Below are 17,087 nucleotides of genomic sequence, written 5' to 3'. Positions count from 1 at the left end.
TGAAAGCATTAACAACAGAATATGTACAAGGGCTATAAATGTCAACAGAGATCTAATAGTGTTTAATAGCATTTCAACAGCATTCTAAAAGGCATTTCTAAAATGTAAGCTCTGAGGTAGGATTTTTTTTTCCCCTTCTTCTTCATTGATGTAATGCCGGTACCTAAGCCAGTGCCTGATAGTAGGCAGTCAGTAAGTACATCTTGATTGAATAAATGTTGCACAAATGTGATATTTAAAAATTCTATTTTTCAAAAATTTTAGACATAAAATTGAAAAATAAGTTCACTGAAGTGAATTATGGGTGAGGGTAGTTAGCCACATATAAAAACAAGACAGCACTTTTTTTTTAGCCCACACCCATAGCACATGGAAGTTTCCAGGCCAGGGAATTAATCTGAGCCACACCTGCATTAATGTCAGATTCCCCACTCCCACCTTTTTTGTTTGTTTGTTTGTTTGTTTGCTTTTTAGGGCTGCACCTACAGCATATGGAAGTTCCCAGGCTAGGGGTAAAATCAGAGCTACAGCTTTTGGCCTACACCATATCCTCAGCAACACCAGATCCAAGCAGTGTCTACAACCTATACCACAGCTCATGGCGATGCTGGATCCTTGACACACCGAGTTGGGCCAGGGATCGAACCCACATCCTTATGGATACTAGTCGGATTTGTTTCCACAGCACCACAATGGGAAGTCCCTGTCAGATCCTTTTAAGCCACTGCACTGCTGGGCAAGGGATCCAATCTGTACCTCCATAGTGACCCAAGCTGCTGCAGTCAGATTCCTAACCCACTGCACCACAGGGGAACCCCACAAGATAATTTCTAAGAATCATATTTTGAGTTTCTATCTTCAGATAAACTAACAGTATGTTTTTCCCATAGACAGTAAGAGTAGGCTTATTCACCATGAAAGCCACATGCCTACCAATTCAAAATTTTCAGACTTCAAAATATAATAGAAGTGCTTTAGGCAATTCCTCTTTTTTAGATTTTTAAACTTGCATTTATTTTTATTTTGATGAAGTGCTGGGCTTGAACAAACAAGGCCTTTCAGATATGTCATTCATCTACTGGTTCACTCAAAAGTGAAAAATCCCTGTAATTAGCAGAAGTCCTCTCAGCTTAGGTTGGACCACAGTTACTGAGTCAAGAATATCAGCTAGCCACACACAAACCAACACAAATCTCAAACCAACAGCAGTAGACACATTTCATCTTCAAATGAGTTTATATATTAAGCAAGTTTGTAAAAAGCTGCAATGCTTGAGATCAGAAACAATCCCGTAGAAAAGACACATATGCAGCAGAGTTCAGTTTCAAAATCACAGATCCAAAAGGAAGAAATGAAATCCATGTACTCACCTGGCTAATGGGTTCTTTCGTAGGGGGCTTTCCTCTTCTGGCTGTGCTAGTAGCCAGGGTCGTGGTGGTCTCCATAATTGACGTGGACATCTCTGACTGCATGGCAGTGGCTGTCGACTCGGTTGTCATAGAGGAAGGCACTTCACCAACCAGTCTCACATTTCCCACTATGGCGATGTTGGCATCATTTTCGGCTGCCATATTCAGAACTTTCAAGCCATTGTAGTAAAGCCCAGAGAGCTGACCCTGGAAGGGCTGGCCCTGCTCTTTCCCGCCAATTATTATGGTTGCTTGGCTATTGAAGATTGTGAGCTGACGCCCTGTAAAAATAATATTACATACATGCAAAAATGTTGATTGTGAACTCTACATTCTACAAAGGATGATAAAACAGATCTTTCATGGGGTGGATAATGAAAGCAATAAACTATAAGAGAGGCATTTGACTCATAATTCATTGCTTATAAATGAGGTGTCCATGAAATGCATAATCATTGGCAAATACTTGTAAATTCTCAACTTATTGTAAATGTAGTGCTTTTGCTAAAAGACCAATCAAAGTATTATAAATTAATTTTTAGTGGATCCCTTTCCCCTTTTACCTCGAGATATTATACTCATGGTCTCTTAAGTTTAATTTGCTAAATTAAAAAAATGTGAGATATCTAACATTTCAAGTATTTGTCATTTTAAAATTACCACTGGCAGAAACTAATCTATAGCAGTTGAAATCTAATTTTAAATTTATTGTAAAGATTTCATAATTGACTTAATGGCCACATGTATCTCTAAGCACTTCTTTAGAAATGTTTATTTTTTGAAGGCAATAGTCCATTGTTATTTGAATTATTCTATTTTCCAACAATTACACTGAAAAGAAACACATGGTTTACACTGAGCGTGTCAGAGACAAAAAAAGTCCAAAAATGTTTTTTCTGATTGGCTTTCAGCAAGTCTATTAAAACAAAACAAAATGAAAAAATATAGCTTCAGATGTAAAAAAGCGGCTTCAGGAATGATACACAAACCGATGGAGAAATTATGGCACATTTCCATCAAACAGCAATCCTCAGAAACAGTACCAATATCATCAAATTGAGTATCCAGTTTTAGCAGATTGCTCTCTGTTCATAAAAAGCATGCACACAACTTTAAGTTCAGTTTTAATTAGGGCTTGTTCCCAAATGCTCTTAGCAGGTTGCAAACGTTAAAGGGACTTCATTTTGACTGGCAATCCATATTGCCCACTATTTAAGATGCCTACAGTTTAAACCAAGAGTTTGTTTGTTTTTTTCAGGACCATAATAAAGATATCAGAACTACATATATTTTAGTTAATAATTTAGAGGCTGGAACATGTAATATAATCTATGAACGATTTATCATTTTGGGTTAATGCTTGCTGTGAGTACCTTCATAGATTGAGTTAGTGGATTATATTTAACAGTCCCTTTAACCTTAAGTTAACAGGGTAAGATTATTAAACAGCTGGTACGTCTAAAAATGTATAGAAATTATTATACAAGGAATGCAAATTACTATCTACATTTTACTGTTTTAAATTTGTTTTTAATTTAGTTTTACGGAAAATTTATTTTTTTTGTTTATTAGTGTTACAATGAAGTACTACTTGGTTATGTTCAAATTATTTTTTTATTTGAAGTTTTAATCAATGTTTTTTACCTTTGTCGAGTAGCCATTCATCAACTACTCGACCAAGTCGATATGGAATTCGCTGTCTAGCAATCGCCAGGCGCTCGTTATCATTGTTTCCTTTAAAGTTTAAAGAGACATTTCATTGGTTAAAATCTGTAAGGTCAAAGGTTAAAAGTTAATACTTAAAGCTTGAGCTATACAGTTGCCACATGATTTTTTGAAATTTGGAATTTTAAAAAGTTCTACCTAGAACATTTCATGTCTCAGACTTGTCATTCATTCATTTATTTTATTTTAGCAAACAAAATTATTCCTATGTTAATTGAAAATTAGAAATCTGCATTTGAGCTAGGTTATTAAAACTTATGTTATAGACAGACCCGAACAACCAATTTAAACAGTATATAATAGCTTTACAAAAAAATGACCATTGATCTCAGGGTTTTGTCTTTTTGATGTTTCTTATTAACTAGTTAAACATGTTCAGGTGAAACAGGTTTAAGTTTTCAAAATACATTCAACCTCTTATTCCAGATTAGTAATTTATGAACACCAAACTTAATACCGTCTTTGGCACACTGAAGCATCTAAAATAGGCCTAGTATACTTTATGTCCTATTCAGAAAAGAGAAATTCTTATTCATCTCATTTAAGGAAACCACAAAGTCTGAATAGTTCTTGTATATTCCACGCAAATTGGTTTATCAATCACTTGGACATCACAAGGGATTACATCTTGCATCATCCAAATATGCTATTATAGGAAAAGGCTTTGACAAAAGTGACTTTATTTGAGTGTCCTTCAGTTGCATTTAAAGCTTAACATGTTGAGGTGTATAACATTTGAAAAGAAAATCATATACTCAAATATTTGCTTTTATGAAACTGTTCTAAAGAAGGCATGATAGCTTCAGGAAAAAATAGAGGCCACAAAGAGTGGTCCCTATTCATAGCTCTAAATTAAGTGAGAGCCTTGATTCTTTGAATAAAAAATTCTGATAAAAACATAGTTTAAACTGACCTTGAATAATGCCTGCAAATAGATGAGTGTTTTCTTGATCTATAAAACACTTAGGAAGAATCTAGGCTGCGATGTCAGCACTCATTTGTGAATACTGCAAGAAGTTTTTCTTTTCTATGGAAATTAACTAACATGGAATTTTGAACTAAGATATTTTGGTACCAGCTCAGATGAAGACTCAGAAAGAAATGTTTCATGGTACTACTGCCCACAAGAAAAGCTGGGAGCATTTTTCTAGGGAAGATAAAATATATATAATTTTCTGAGATTTAGAATTATTAATTTTCTCATTTTCTTAGTTTTCTTACTCTAGTCTTATTATACATTATACTTACCACAATAAACCCACCATGATACTGGTTACACACTTTCAGAGAAAGAGAAACGAACTACGGTTTACACCTTACCAATCTGTCCTTTGATGTTTTACATGACTGAAAATACATCATACATTGGTATGGAATTGAAAATATAAATATTGAAGCAGAACCAAATATAAAATTTAATAAAAACATTAATATGTATTTATCTGTATTATAAAATTATTAAAACATTATAATAGTTTTTCCGATGGGACATATTTTTTGTATATTGATATTTTTTAAAAAGTGATAAAATAGCTTAATTCCAAATCTATCTTCATTTTTAAGATGTGTGTACAATTTATATTCTCTTTTGTGTGCTTACTTATGTGTGTATACTACATATTTCAAAAAATTTACTAAAATTTAAAATTGGTTATCTTAGGGCAGCATGGTTATTGATGAATATGTTTTTCTCTTTTGTGTGATTTATATAATGAACATTTTTATGTACATAATTTGATCAGCAAACAAAATATTTTCAAAAACACAAACCCTTTGCTCTACGGACTTCTTTGTTAACTAACATTCATATCAATTCACACTGATATAACTCTCCTGACAACATTATAATCATGTGGTTTTACGTGCTGTTTTTCATGCTAGAGTGTTCCCATCATCAGAAATGATTTATTATTCCCCTAGATACCACCCAAATCTAGGCTGCAAACCTCCTCTTGACCAATTACTACCACAGTATTTTAATGAACTTCTCTGCATTTTGTGTAATCAATTAATCCATTCTCATCATGTCAGCCAATATCCAATTATGCCACTTGTCTATTACAACCCTCCCATTGCCTTCAGAGTAAAATCTCAAACAGCCTGATGAGGCTTATGAGAATGCCCATGATCCTCCTCCCTACCTCCCCTGCCCTACCTCATGTCTGTCACTGCCTTGCTCTCCTCTTTCCATCCTCATAGGACTTCTTTCGTTTCTTCTAAAGTCCTCCCTTACCTCTGGACTTTTGCACCTGTACTCTCCTTTAATTAAAAGACTTTTCCTCACTCCCATCCCATCCTTATGTTTCCTTAGCCGAACATGACTCATTAATGGAGTCTTCTTGGCAGGAACATTACTTCCTCAGGAGGTCTTCCCTGATGTCAAGTTAGATTAGGACACCTGAAATATGCTTTTCTGTTACATGCCCTTTGTAAACAACCACTGACTTTGTAATTGCATATTCAATAAATATTCTCTCTCTGAATTCTGAAGTTCCATGATGTCAGGTATTATGTGCAGTGTTTATTGTTATATTCTCAGCATTTGCACAATATCTATCATAGGACTTCCTATGAAATATCTGCAGAACAAAGTAATAAAGGAAATCTTATTTTAAATTCTGAGAGCTTCTATGGCATCATTATCTCATCTCTACAGTCTAACAACATTCATAAGAAAGCAAATATTTGTGCCCAGAGGATAGATCACATGTAGCTAAGTGTCCCTTTGTACTCTCTAAAGGAAACATCACACATTTCAATTATAATTTTATGTCTTTAATGATTATCACTGATTTGAACATCCACACAATCAGCTCATTATTTGTTTAATAATAACTGTCCCATGCCACAAAGTAGATAATCATAGTTATTATTAGTAGGGAGAGTAAAGAGGAAAGCCTTAAATAATACAGGTGGAGAAAACTGAAGGCTTTTGAATGATTATAAAAAAGCATAAGAATTTATAAACACAAGAATATATACACACCCACATACATGCATACAGACATACCTACCTACATACATACATATATACATACATTTTACCCTCATATCTTTAACTAGCACTCACAGAATGATTAATATGATTGATATGGCATGACTTAAGTCAACATAACTTTTGAAGATTCTCGATGAGATCCAGCTTAAAAAACAACAAACACTGCATTCCCATTGAATAACAAAGACATGATCTAATGATAACCACAAGAAAAAAATAGAGAACGCATCAGAGATAGGTGTAAAAGGACACGGTACTTTTTTATTATTTTTATTTTTTTATTTTTACTGTTTTAATTTGATACTTTTAAAGAAACATAGCCACATGAATGGAATCATACAATCCTATAATCCATGAATTTCAAATGTCTCCTAGTTTTTTTTAATTAAAATATTCAATTCTGAAATTCAAGGCAAGACTTTATTCTTAGTTGGTGTAATGGATGGGAAACCAGACGGCACTTACTTAAATGTATGTTGACTATAGTCTCCAAATTTTTTGTTCTTCTACTAGAATAAAAATATAATGACTTTCCTTGGGACAGAATTGTATTATATACTTTGTCAACATTGTCAACAAAGACACTTCTAAATAGAACAGACTGACAATATCTTTCTAATAGATGATTTCCAAACCCCTCCTACTATTGGATACAAATCAGTTCAGATTGTTTAGGTTCATAAGGAATAAGGCCACAGTTCACCTCTACCTCATAATTTTCATTAATAAACTGCATATGGAAAGTCAAAATGAGATACATTATTTTAAGAAATTGCCCTAAATGTATTTCATTCCTTTACAAATTCATGTTATTTACAAATAACTTTGTATGACTATATTCATTTTATTTAATCCTGTCCCTACTTAAATATACGCATAAACTTTATATGCAAGATAAAGGACATAAAACATATGATTGGAAAAGGTCAAAGATAAATATAATTTCTGATGACCTTTGCTTTTCTTTGGAAAGTGTTGGGATCTGATACCAAGAACAGTGGGATGTAAAAACATTACTTGGACTTTCTAGGATCGTTAAAGGTCGCAGGCTTTTACTGATAGAAGACATTAAAAACAATGAAAGTGTACCTGAAAATTCAAATCAAATGAAAGGTGAGAAGCTATTTTCATCTTTAAGTATCCTAAATAAGAGGTAAGGAGAAAGCAGTAATGATCCACTCGTAAAAACCTATTCATTTTGGAATTATAAATAGGGTCCAAGTAGAGTTTTCATTTCTTAAAAAGCATGTAAATTAACTACAGCAATCTTTTGAGCACATAAATTAGGTTTTTAAAACCAGAGTTTCTCAATGAATAAAAGATAATAATTTAGTCACTTGTTTCCTTTACCCTAATAAAAGTGGAACGAGGTTTTTCTTTGAATTGTATTTTATTTTTCCTTCAGTTAATTTTATGTGGGTTAAAATTATTGCTACCTCCACTGAGAATGTCACCAGCAACACACAAGTCTCTGTTAAAGTAATTTTCAAGCAATAAAACAGCATGTAAAATTTGGTTTATTTTTCTTTGAATTGTTGAAGGACTCAGTCATTTTTTAATTAGTAAATTTTCAAAAGTTAATATAGCATTATTTTAGTTTCAGTATTTAGTACTTTTTTCCTTTTTTTGGCCAACCCATAGCACACAGAAGTTCCTGAGCCAGAGCATAAACATGTGCCATAGCAGCAACCCAAGCCACTGCAATGACAATGCCAAATCTTTAACCCACTGAGCCTCAAGAGAACTTCAGAATTTAGTATTTTTGGCAAGAAACAGGACCCATGTAGTAACACTACTACTAATTGAAAGGTTAACGCTCTAATTGGTGTGGCTATTTAGGTATAAGGTACCAAATGCATATTTCAAACAAGGTTCCACGGTTAAAGAACAAAAGGGAAAATCTGATCATTCAGAATTAAGAGGGTAGCATCCTCAATTTTGATTGAATTCCAGATACTTTTATTTTCCTACTTAACCATAGTGGTCACACTATGATATATTAATTTTTTTATATATAAATCTCTTGACTTCAAGGAAACAAGAGTAATTTCAAAGAATCAAGGTAAGCAGCAAGGAGTAATAAAACTCAAATCCTTGACTTGGAGTTAAATTTCATGGTGGGACTCAGAAAACAAAGGGAAATAAAATTGTAATCATATTTTTATGACTATTGGTCAGTAGAGACCAGCTATAGGAACTTTGCCAACAACAGGGTTTTCTCCTCTCAATTTCATAGATCTCTCTTGATGTGTAACTTTTCCTCAAAATAAAAGTGGCAGTTTTTGATATGATGTAGTAATATACTTAGAAAACAATAAGAAGAAGCAATGCTATGAATCTAACATTTGTCCAGAATAATATGAAACTGAAAACAAAGATACTCCCTTCTACTGAAGACTTTTTTTTTTGTCTTTTTTGCTATTTCTTGGGCCACTCCCGCGGCATATGGAGGTACCCAGGCTAGGGGTCGAATCGGAGCTGTGGCCACCGGCCTACGCCAGAGCCCCAGCAACGCGGGATCCAAGCCGCATCTGCAACCTACACCACAGCTCACGGCAACGCCGGATCCGTTAACCCACTGAGCAAGGGCAGGGACCGAACCCGCAACCTCATGGTTCCTAGTCGGATTCGTTAACCACTGCGCCACGACGGGAACTCCTGAAGACTTTTTGATTCCTGCTTTTTTAACACTGGGAAAGGAAACACCGAAGAGTTCTAAAAAGTTACACATATTTCCAGAGATGATTAGGAGTCTGTTTTTAGACTCTCTTGTTTTAAATGAGAACATGGCATTTGGATATGCCTCAGCCAATAAGGCAAAGTAAAAGTTTACCACAGTTTTGTAAAATTACTAGTTTTACTTTATTTTTACATTTTCAAATTATTGGCACCAGAAGTTCCTGGGCCTGGGATCGAACATGCACCACAGAAGAAGACAGAGTCACAGCAGTGACAATGCCAGATCCTTAACCTGCTGAGCCACCAGGGTACTCATAGTTTTAAAAACAGCATTATCACTAAATTTCCAACTAAATGACATATGTATAGTTTATACAAACCATACAATATAGCAATACCCAACTTAGCTGGAAATGTTCCATATAAGTCAACTTTGAACACTACTGACACTCTTCAAGGAACAAACGTGTAGAAAAATATAGCTATTCTAACCAAAATATTTGTCCTATGAATTACATGATTTGCTATATCAGTAAGACACATAAAAACCAATCTATCTGGCTCCCACCTACTTCTCCAATTTCATCTTGAACCATTTATTTCTATCACTTTAAATTCTAATCACCTTGGACTTCTCTCAAATTCTACAGACAAGCTAATCCTCTTTGAAGATGTATGTCAGCCTTCTTGCTTTGCAAATTCCCTGCATCTCTAAATACACCTCAACACTCCCACTCATGCCCAATGTGTGTGTGTATGCCCATGCATGGGCAGGCGCATGCATGGGCACACACACAAACATCTGAGTCTGGCCAACATACTTCTACTTTTGATATTATTAGCTTATATGTTTCTCAAGAAAGCATTCTCTGGACCTCTCTACCAATTTAGTCTAGAGCCTTTCATCATGCATCCTTGTAACACTTAGTAGCAGTATCTATAATTGTGATGAAATAGACTCAAGTAATTGATTCTTTTTTTTTTTTTTGGTCTTTTTAGGGCTGTACCTGTGGCATATTGAAGCTCCCAGGCTAGGGATCACATCGGAGCTGTAGGTGCCAGCCTATGCCACAGCGACAGCAATACCAGATCGCAGCTAAGATTACAACTTAAACCACAGCTCACAGCAACGCTGGTTCCTTAACCCACTGAGCGAGGCCAAGGATTGAACTTGTGTCCTCATGGATACTAGTTGGGTTCGTTACTGCTGAGCCACAATGGGAACTCCAAGTAATTGATTCTTGATTGTGGGTTCCTTGAAGCAAGGACTATGTCTGGTCCATCTATTCACTACTATGTATAAATGAAAATACAAGACCACAAAAAAAATAGGAAAATAATTTACTGAGTGGCTTTTACATTTTATGCATTGTGCTACCTGCATAATAAGTTATCTCATTTAAGTCCCATAATGATGTCTGACCATAAGTGTCTTTTATTTTGCAGATAGAAAAATTGAGGTTCAAAGAGATATTATAACTATACTATGTTATATATGATAAATGGAGGAACCACTTGGGCCTAGATATACTTGACTCCAAAGCTATTCCACAGAAGAGTGATTAAAGCAAAATCTCAAACAGCCTGAGTCATAAAGGCCCAACATTTTCCTTTCAACCCTTATGGTACTCTTATAAAGTGGAAAATGTCATGGTCTTGTCTATAAAGGTTCTGCCTTATAAAATTTGGGGTGAGATTGCCGTCTTGGGCACAGGAAATCAACAACCTTGGACAAATACTTGAGAATTCATCAGGAGGATATTTTTATCACCTCTGTTTTACAGATTTAAAATGGGGAAGCAGAAGTAAGTAAAGTGATCAAAGATCTACTACAGTTAAGATCCTAGCAAGGAGCAGCATTTCATTTTCTTCCTTTTATACTGATGCCCTGGCCATGAATAGTCATATAAAATGCTCCAGACATTCCTTGTCTTTATCACAGTCCTATAATGATCCACCAAGTTCACAGATTTTTTTGATGTTGATCCTTTTCAGAAACAAGTTGAAAAAGGAGTGAGGGTCCTTGCCATGAGTCAAAAGACTACTACTACATTTCACTGTCTTATAAGAGAGGGACAGAACTCAGCAACATGTTAAAGTGAATTCAACGGACTTCATGTTGCCTCCATGTCTACCCTTCCTAACCATAGGTCATGTCCCACAAAGACTTCTCCTTCCTTCTCTACTTCCAACAGTCAAATCCTTTGTTTCTTTAGTATAGCTTAGCTAGACATTTGGAAAGCATTCTAGCTCAGTGAAGCTAAAACATAAGCACTGACTGTATTCAAAGTATTGTGTCAGGCACACATCAGTACATTAATGGAACCTACCATTAAAGGGCTTATACCTGGCTAGGGAGCCAAGAGACAAAATGGGAAAAGTTATATGGAAGTTTAAGATAACAGATAACTTGGCAGATGTCTACAATTAGCCACCATTTGAATTGTAGTTGCCATAGAAGTTCAGAGAAGGCAATGAATTAGAACAAAAAAGTGAGATAGAATACAAACCCAAAGGATTTTACTTAGATCACAGGCAATCTAAATTTTATAAAAATAATCATCAGATTAAAATACGTTGTAGAGTTCTCTTGTGGCGCAGTGAGTTAAGGATCTAGCACTGTCACTAGATCAGCACTGCACTACAGCGGCCTGTGTCACAGCTGTGGTGCAGGTTCAATCCCTGGCCTGGGGACCTCCACATGCTGCAGCTATGGGCCCCAAAATGTGTTTTAATGCAGGTATTGATCCTTAAAATGTTGATAATTGAGTATCCTCTTTAAATTCATAAAGCTCTACAGACCAATCTATTTTTAATAAATATATTCTCTAATAGAAGATATCTTGACTCCAACTAATTGCAATTATGAATACAAATGGTTAAAATACTTATGTTATGCAAAGTGAAACCTGTAATACAAACAATATTAAAACTATTAAATAAAATACTATGCAAGCTGGCAAGAATTCGAGGGCAATATGCAAAAATGAAAATATTTGTGTGAGGATAGAGGGATTATAAGTGATCTTTTTCAAATGTTAATTGAATATTTTCGATACCATATTTATAGATACTCCAATTTTGCCCCCACTATTTCTTGAACAAAAAAGAAGTATTTTCTACAAATTAAATATAGTATCTTAATGCAGTGTTATAGCAAGCAAGGGTAGCATACCCGTGTGCCTTGTCAGCAGCCCACTTAACTTATACAGCTGAAGACAGACTGCTCAGGTAAGACAATGCCCTGTTCAAAACTAATGCTTCAGAAGACACCCCAGCTCCTTCTGTGAAACAGCAGGCCTTGCATCTAGTGAAACAGTTTTTTCACATGAGACTGCTGTAATGCTAGGCATGGAAAACTGCAGGTTGTCTACTGCAGAGTTCAACAGTGCTTTGGGGAAGAAATGAGAAGCTTAGCACAATTCTAACTGTCCTAAGAAATTTTCCCCTTCGTGTCCTTCGGTTATGTGGAACTACATTAAGATACCTAGTGTGCCTTTATACAAAAATTTGTAGAAGCATGTGTTTCTATTAGCTACTTATATTCAAACATTTTATCCTGGGTGTTGTTCCATGAGATTAATTAGAAATAGAGGTAATCTTGTGAACTTTGAGTCTTGTTGCCTGTGTGTAATGAACAATGATTTACATGTCTGCCTCTAAGCCTTTCTAGGTTATTGGGCGCCTAATGCAAAGAAACTGGAGTATCATATCAAAAACCAGCAGCAAGAAATGAAAAGCAACAGGGACAAGCAGATAACAAAATACAGAATGTTCTGATAAATTAAAGGTCATACTCTCTTATCAGGCATACTGAAGAGTTCTTTTGTGCTAGCTGTGTAGCATTTAAGAGAGAAGAATGGTTTAACAGCTACAAAAACAGACAAGGCCACTGACAGACAGCACTCAATGGTGAGAAAAAGAAAAATGAAATGTAAGAACAGCCTTGCATTACCTTACTAATGGCATTTTGCCATTTTCCCAGCTATGAGAACTCAAGCCCTTTCTAAATCATAATGTCAACATTTAATCTTATTCACCCTAATAAGAACTTACATGTATACTCTAAAACTTCTTTTCCTAGTTCTTGATTTCTGAAAATCAAAGAAGTATGTGGTACAGTTGGATTTTCCACCTCCTCATACCAATCTTGATTTTAGTATAGTTTTCTTAATATTTAGACTGGCCTATGGAAGAGGAAATAAGTAAATGTCTCATATATGGTCTGTAAGTGGTATTGAGAAAATTCCTTATATTCCAGTGAAGGAAAATAAGTCTGATTACTCTTGCCTTCCAACCTCATTTTCAGTAGACTTTAATCTCTCTCCTTCACTTGTAATTGGAATGTAGGAAGATTATTTTTCAATTAGAAAAATGGACTTTGTCAACTGCAAACAAATTATGTAAGATTAAATTCCCTGGAAGTGCAAAGGATAGGCTGAAATATAGGTGTTGAGTCATTGTCAGCCTTATCAATCTTATAAAATGTAAAAGCTCTTAAATAAAATAACCATTTTTCTTTTGCAGACAAATCAAACACTGTGAACTTGAACTAAAAACCTTAAAATAACTCTCCCCCAATAAAATTCTATTTTGGCTGTCAGCCATTAATTCTTAGACGATATTCCCCATGTGGTCAGATTCACTGTGAAAAGAGAACCCCTGATGGTTAAGATATCCAGCTCCAATTCCTGAGTTCAAATCCTAGCTTTACTATGAACTACCTGGGTAATATTGGGCCAAGAGCATAAAACCTCTGAACATCAGCTTTCTCATAAGTGTTTATAAGTTTATAAGAATAAGTGACATACTATATGTAAGTCTCTTACAGTACTTAGCACAGAGTAAGCCTTCAGTAGATATTAGCCATTATAGAGTGGTTGTGTCATCATTTGTTATCTGGTAAAATTTGCCTAAAATGGCAAATCTAGAAATACAGAGATCACAGAAGTTGTTCCTCAACCTCTGAGCATAGGGAACTAGTTGAGGTAGGTATAAAAAGAGTAGAAAATAAATGTGTTTTTCTTTCCTAGGATAAATAAAGGCCAGGGAACTAGACTTATTATGTGATGTCCTGAATTCCATAGTTGCTTTGTCAAAGTCACTGCAATTTCTCCCAGGCAATGTCAGCTTCATTTCTCAGAGCTTTATGCATGGTTACCTGTAAGCCTGTGGGAATGACTGAAAGGAGGTCATTAACTTGAGGAGGCCTTACAAAAAGAAAAGCCAAAGGCACCTGCCCAGAGGGAACAGAATTTAGGGGACCACCATCTGGAGCAGCAGCCTGGTAACAAAGCTGCTCCTGGAATAAGAAAACTTTAGATATCACTGAGGTCTCAAAAAGAAATTTAAATGTGTATATTAATGCTTCTAAGAGATGTACCTCAAACAGAAAATCAACTCTTCCCCTCTCCCCCATAATGCTTGTGGCAGAGAAGGGCCGCAGAAACTGTAAACAGAAGTGGATCCTGTGTGACCTAAAGCAAATCAGTTCTATTCTCTATAAAATGAGGTCAGTGGACTGTATGTCCCCTAAAATAATTTCCAATGCTAATGACTGAGTGCCCCAAGTTTAAGGTAGAATTAAGAAGACACATGTTAGGCCATCTTATTAAAACATGCTGTCTGTGGGTTTTTATGAGAGATTTAATTACAGAGCCACTGAAAACAAAGTATCACCAATATTTCTCATACTGCAAATATCTTTAATTTTATTTTTATTTCTTTGTCTTTTTGCCTTTTCTAGGGCCGCTCCAACAGCATATGGAGGTTCCAAGGCTAGGGGTCTAATCAGAGCTGTAGCCGCTGGCCTACACCAGAACCACAGCAACATGGGATCTGAGCAGCATCTTCAATCTACACTACAGCTCACAACAACGCCCAGTTCTTAACCCGCTGAGCAAGGTCAGGGATGGAACCCGCAACCTCATGGTTCCTAGTCGGATTCATTAACCACTGAGCCACGACGGGAACTCCACAAATATGTTTAAATGGCAGTGCCATCTTTGACTTGGTCTGCTTTTTTTATTTCTTTCTTTCTTTTTTTTTTTTTTTAATGACTATCTCATAGTACTTTGGGAAACTTATGAAGACTGACAGTCATCATTTATGGAGAGCTTTATAATTAAGCTATTACATTTTTCTGATGTGTTTAACGTTGTAAGCTTGTCTTCTTTCTTCTTTCAGCTGTACAGACACACACATCTCTCACCATGCAGACCTTCCTATGGTTTCTTTCTACCACCCACTGAAGACTTGCACTGCTCTGACAGCCCCTTTAAGAGGAAAAAGGCAGGCAGAGTTCAGATTTTAGGAGATTTCAACTTTATAAAAAGTGGGAAAGATGATGAGAGGGAGGGAGTGCATTATGAAGTTTAAAAGAAAGAGGTTTTTCTCCTCTTTGTTTTAAGTGCTTAGCACTAAAGGACAATTTCAAGAGAGAATTTAAAGGACTTCTTCACATCAATGGCTACTCTTTGCAAAGCCCTTTGTCCAAGATTTATATAAGTGAAATCTTTTGTTGGGTTTCTCAAAAACCTATGATCTAGGGAACTGTACTTTGGAAACGTTGAAACATCCTCATGAGAGTCCCCATCCAATGATGGCTGATAAGAACAGACTTGAAAACCTATAGGTGGAGGCCCAAGTGTAACTTCCAACCTAGATGGAGATCACTGGTTAAGAGCCAGACATCCTACAGACTGCAGTAGGTACAGTAGTTTCATTGCCTCACTTAGAATAAGACTATGAAATTCTCCACTGCCCATAGTATTTCCTTTAAACTTGAGCCATCTGTGATTTCTAGTGGCTCCTTAAAGAACAGAGTGAACAGAAGAACAAAGGTATAAAAATGTCCTACCAAGTTTAAGCTGATGCTCCATTAATAAGGACATTTTGGAAGATCCACTCACATGTTCTTCTCTGTCATTTTATAATCCAGCACATCTATAGTTAGACTGTATCATTTTCAAGGATAGGGCTAAATTAATTGGGCCATACAACTCCGGCCTAATTAACACTTCATTTCAATTTTTTTCCTGAAGTCTTTGAAATCCAACTGGTGATTTGTGGTGACTTCAGTGAAAATAAATTTTGTTGGCATTCTCCAAGCAAAAACCCTTCAAATACTTTCAGACTGTTTTGGGTTGACTTGTGTCCTCCCCAAATTCCTATGTTTAAGCCCTAACCCCTAGTACCTCAGAATGTGACTGTATTCAGAGAGAGAGAGTTTTTAAAGTTATGATTAAGTTAAAATGACTCCCTTATAATGTGCCCTAATCGAATGTAGCTGGTGTCCAATTTAGAGGCAATTTGGACACACACAAAGATACCAGGGGCACATGCACAGAGAGCAAAGACCATGTGGGAATTCAGAGAGAAGGCACTATCTGCAAGCCAAGGAGATAGGCTTCAGGAAGAAAAAAAAAAAAAAATCAACCCCCCTGACACACTGACCTCAGACCTCTCTCCTCTAGAACTTGAGAAAATAAATTTCTACCACCCAGTATAAACCCCCAAGTCTGGGGTATTTCATTATTAGCAGCCCTAGAAAACTAATACAGAGAAAATTTAAAACTATTTAAAATCATATATTGTTGTCTTATTCACAGACCTTTGAAGTTAAGCAGATGTGACAGTATTTTGGCACTCATTACCAAAAAGTCTAGAAATGAGTTCTTCTGGATTTGCATTTTAATAAAGTATTATGTTAATATCAAAATGATATTTATTTTAATTTTTAATTTTGGTTAAATAATGCATTTTGTCCTTTTCTGGATTTGCTGCAAATCATAATATTCTGCACCACAATTCTGGTAGTTTAGCACAGTTACAAAATGAACTCTACCAATTTATATTTTGCATTAAGTTAAAAGATAATGATGAAATTGCTTTCAGCATTTTACATATATATATATATGTGCATATATATGCATTGTTCCATTATGTCTAGAAAACAACTTTTACAAAAGGAACTATTTAACTTTTTATATTAAATAAAAATTTTTAAATAAAAAAATTATTCGATACTACCATTTTCTTTAGCTTGTGGCCCCCTGTGGCTTAATTAATAAAGATCTGTGCAAGTCTCTTAAAAATTTAGTTGGTTTTTTATGCCATAATTTATATTCCACATATAAGTGATACCATATGGTATTTGTCTTTCTCTTTCTGACTTACTTCACTTAGTATGAGAATCCCTAGTTGCACTTAGTATGAGAATCTCTAGTTGCATCCATGTTGCTACAAATGCCATTATTTTGTTCTTTTTTATAGCT

General features: G+C 35.4%; 1 protein-coding gene across 6 annotated transcripts in view; it reads right to left on the bottom strand.

The window, feature by feature from the left end:
* NRXN1 (neurexin 1) overlaps window positions 1-17,087 on the bottom strand; it is a 1,110,288-nt gene that overhangs the window by 132,738 nt on the left and 960,463 nt on the right. For 4 of the 6 annotated variants that reach the window (XM_047782102.1, XM_047782097.1, XM_047782098.1 and 1 more), the window contains 2 exons: window positions 3,054-3,143; window positions 1,371-1,690 (listed from right to left, as the gene is read on the bottom strand). In XM_047782102.1, coding sequence (XP_047638058.1) covers window positions 1,371-1,690; window positions 3,054-3,143 — 410 coding nt within the window. The remainder of the gene's footprint in view (window positions 1-1,370; window positions 1,691-3,053; window positions 3,144-17,087) is intronic. The other 2 variants (XM_047782099.1, XM_047782100.1) reach the window with 1 other exon arrangement.

This window comes from Phacochoerus africanus, chromosome 5 (assembly GCF_016906955.1).
Source record: "Phacochoerus africanus isolate WHEZ1 chromosome 5, ROS_Pafr_v1, whole genome shotgun sequence".
Taxonomy (NCBI): Eukaryota; Metazoa; Chordata; class Mammalia; order Artiodactyla; family Suidae; genus Phacochoerus; species Phacochoerus africanus.
The sequence above is the reverse complement of the archived record's forward strand: the minus strand, read 5'-3'. Positions and strand labels throughout refer to the sequence as shown.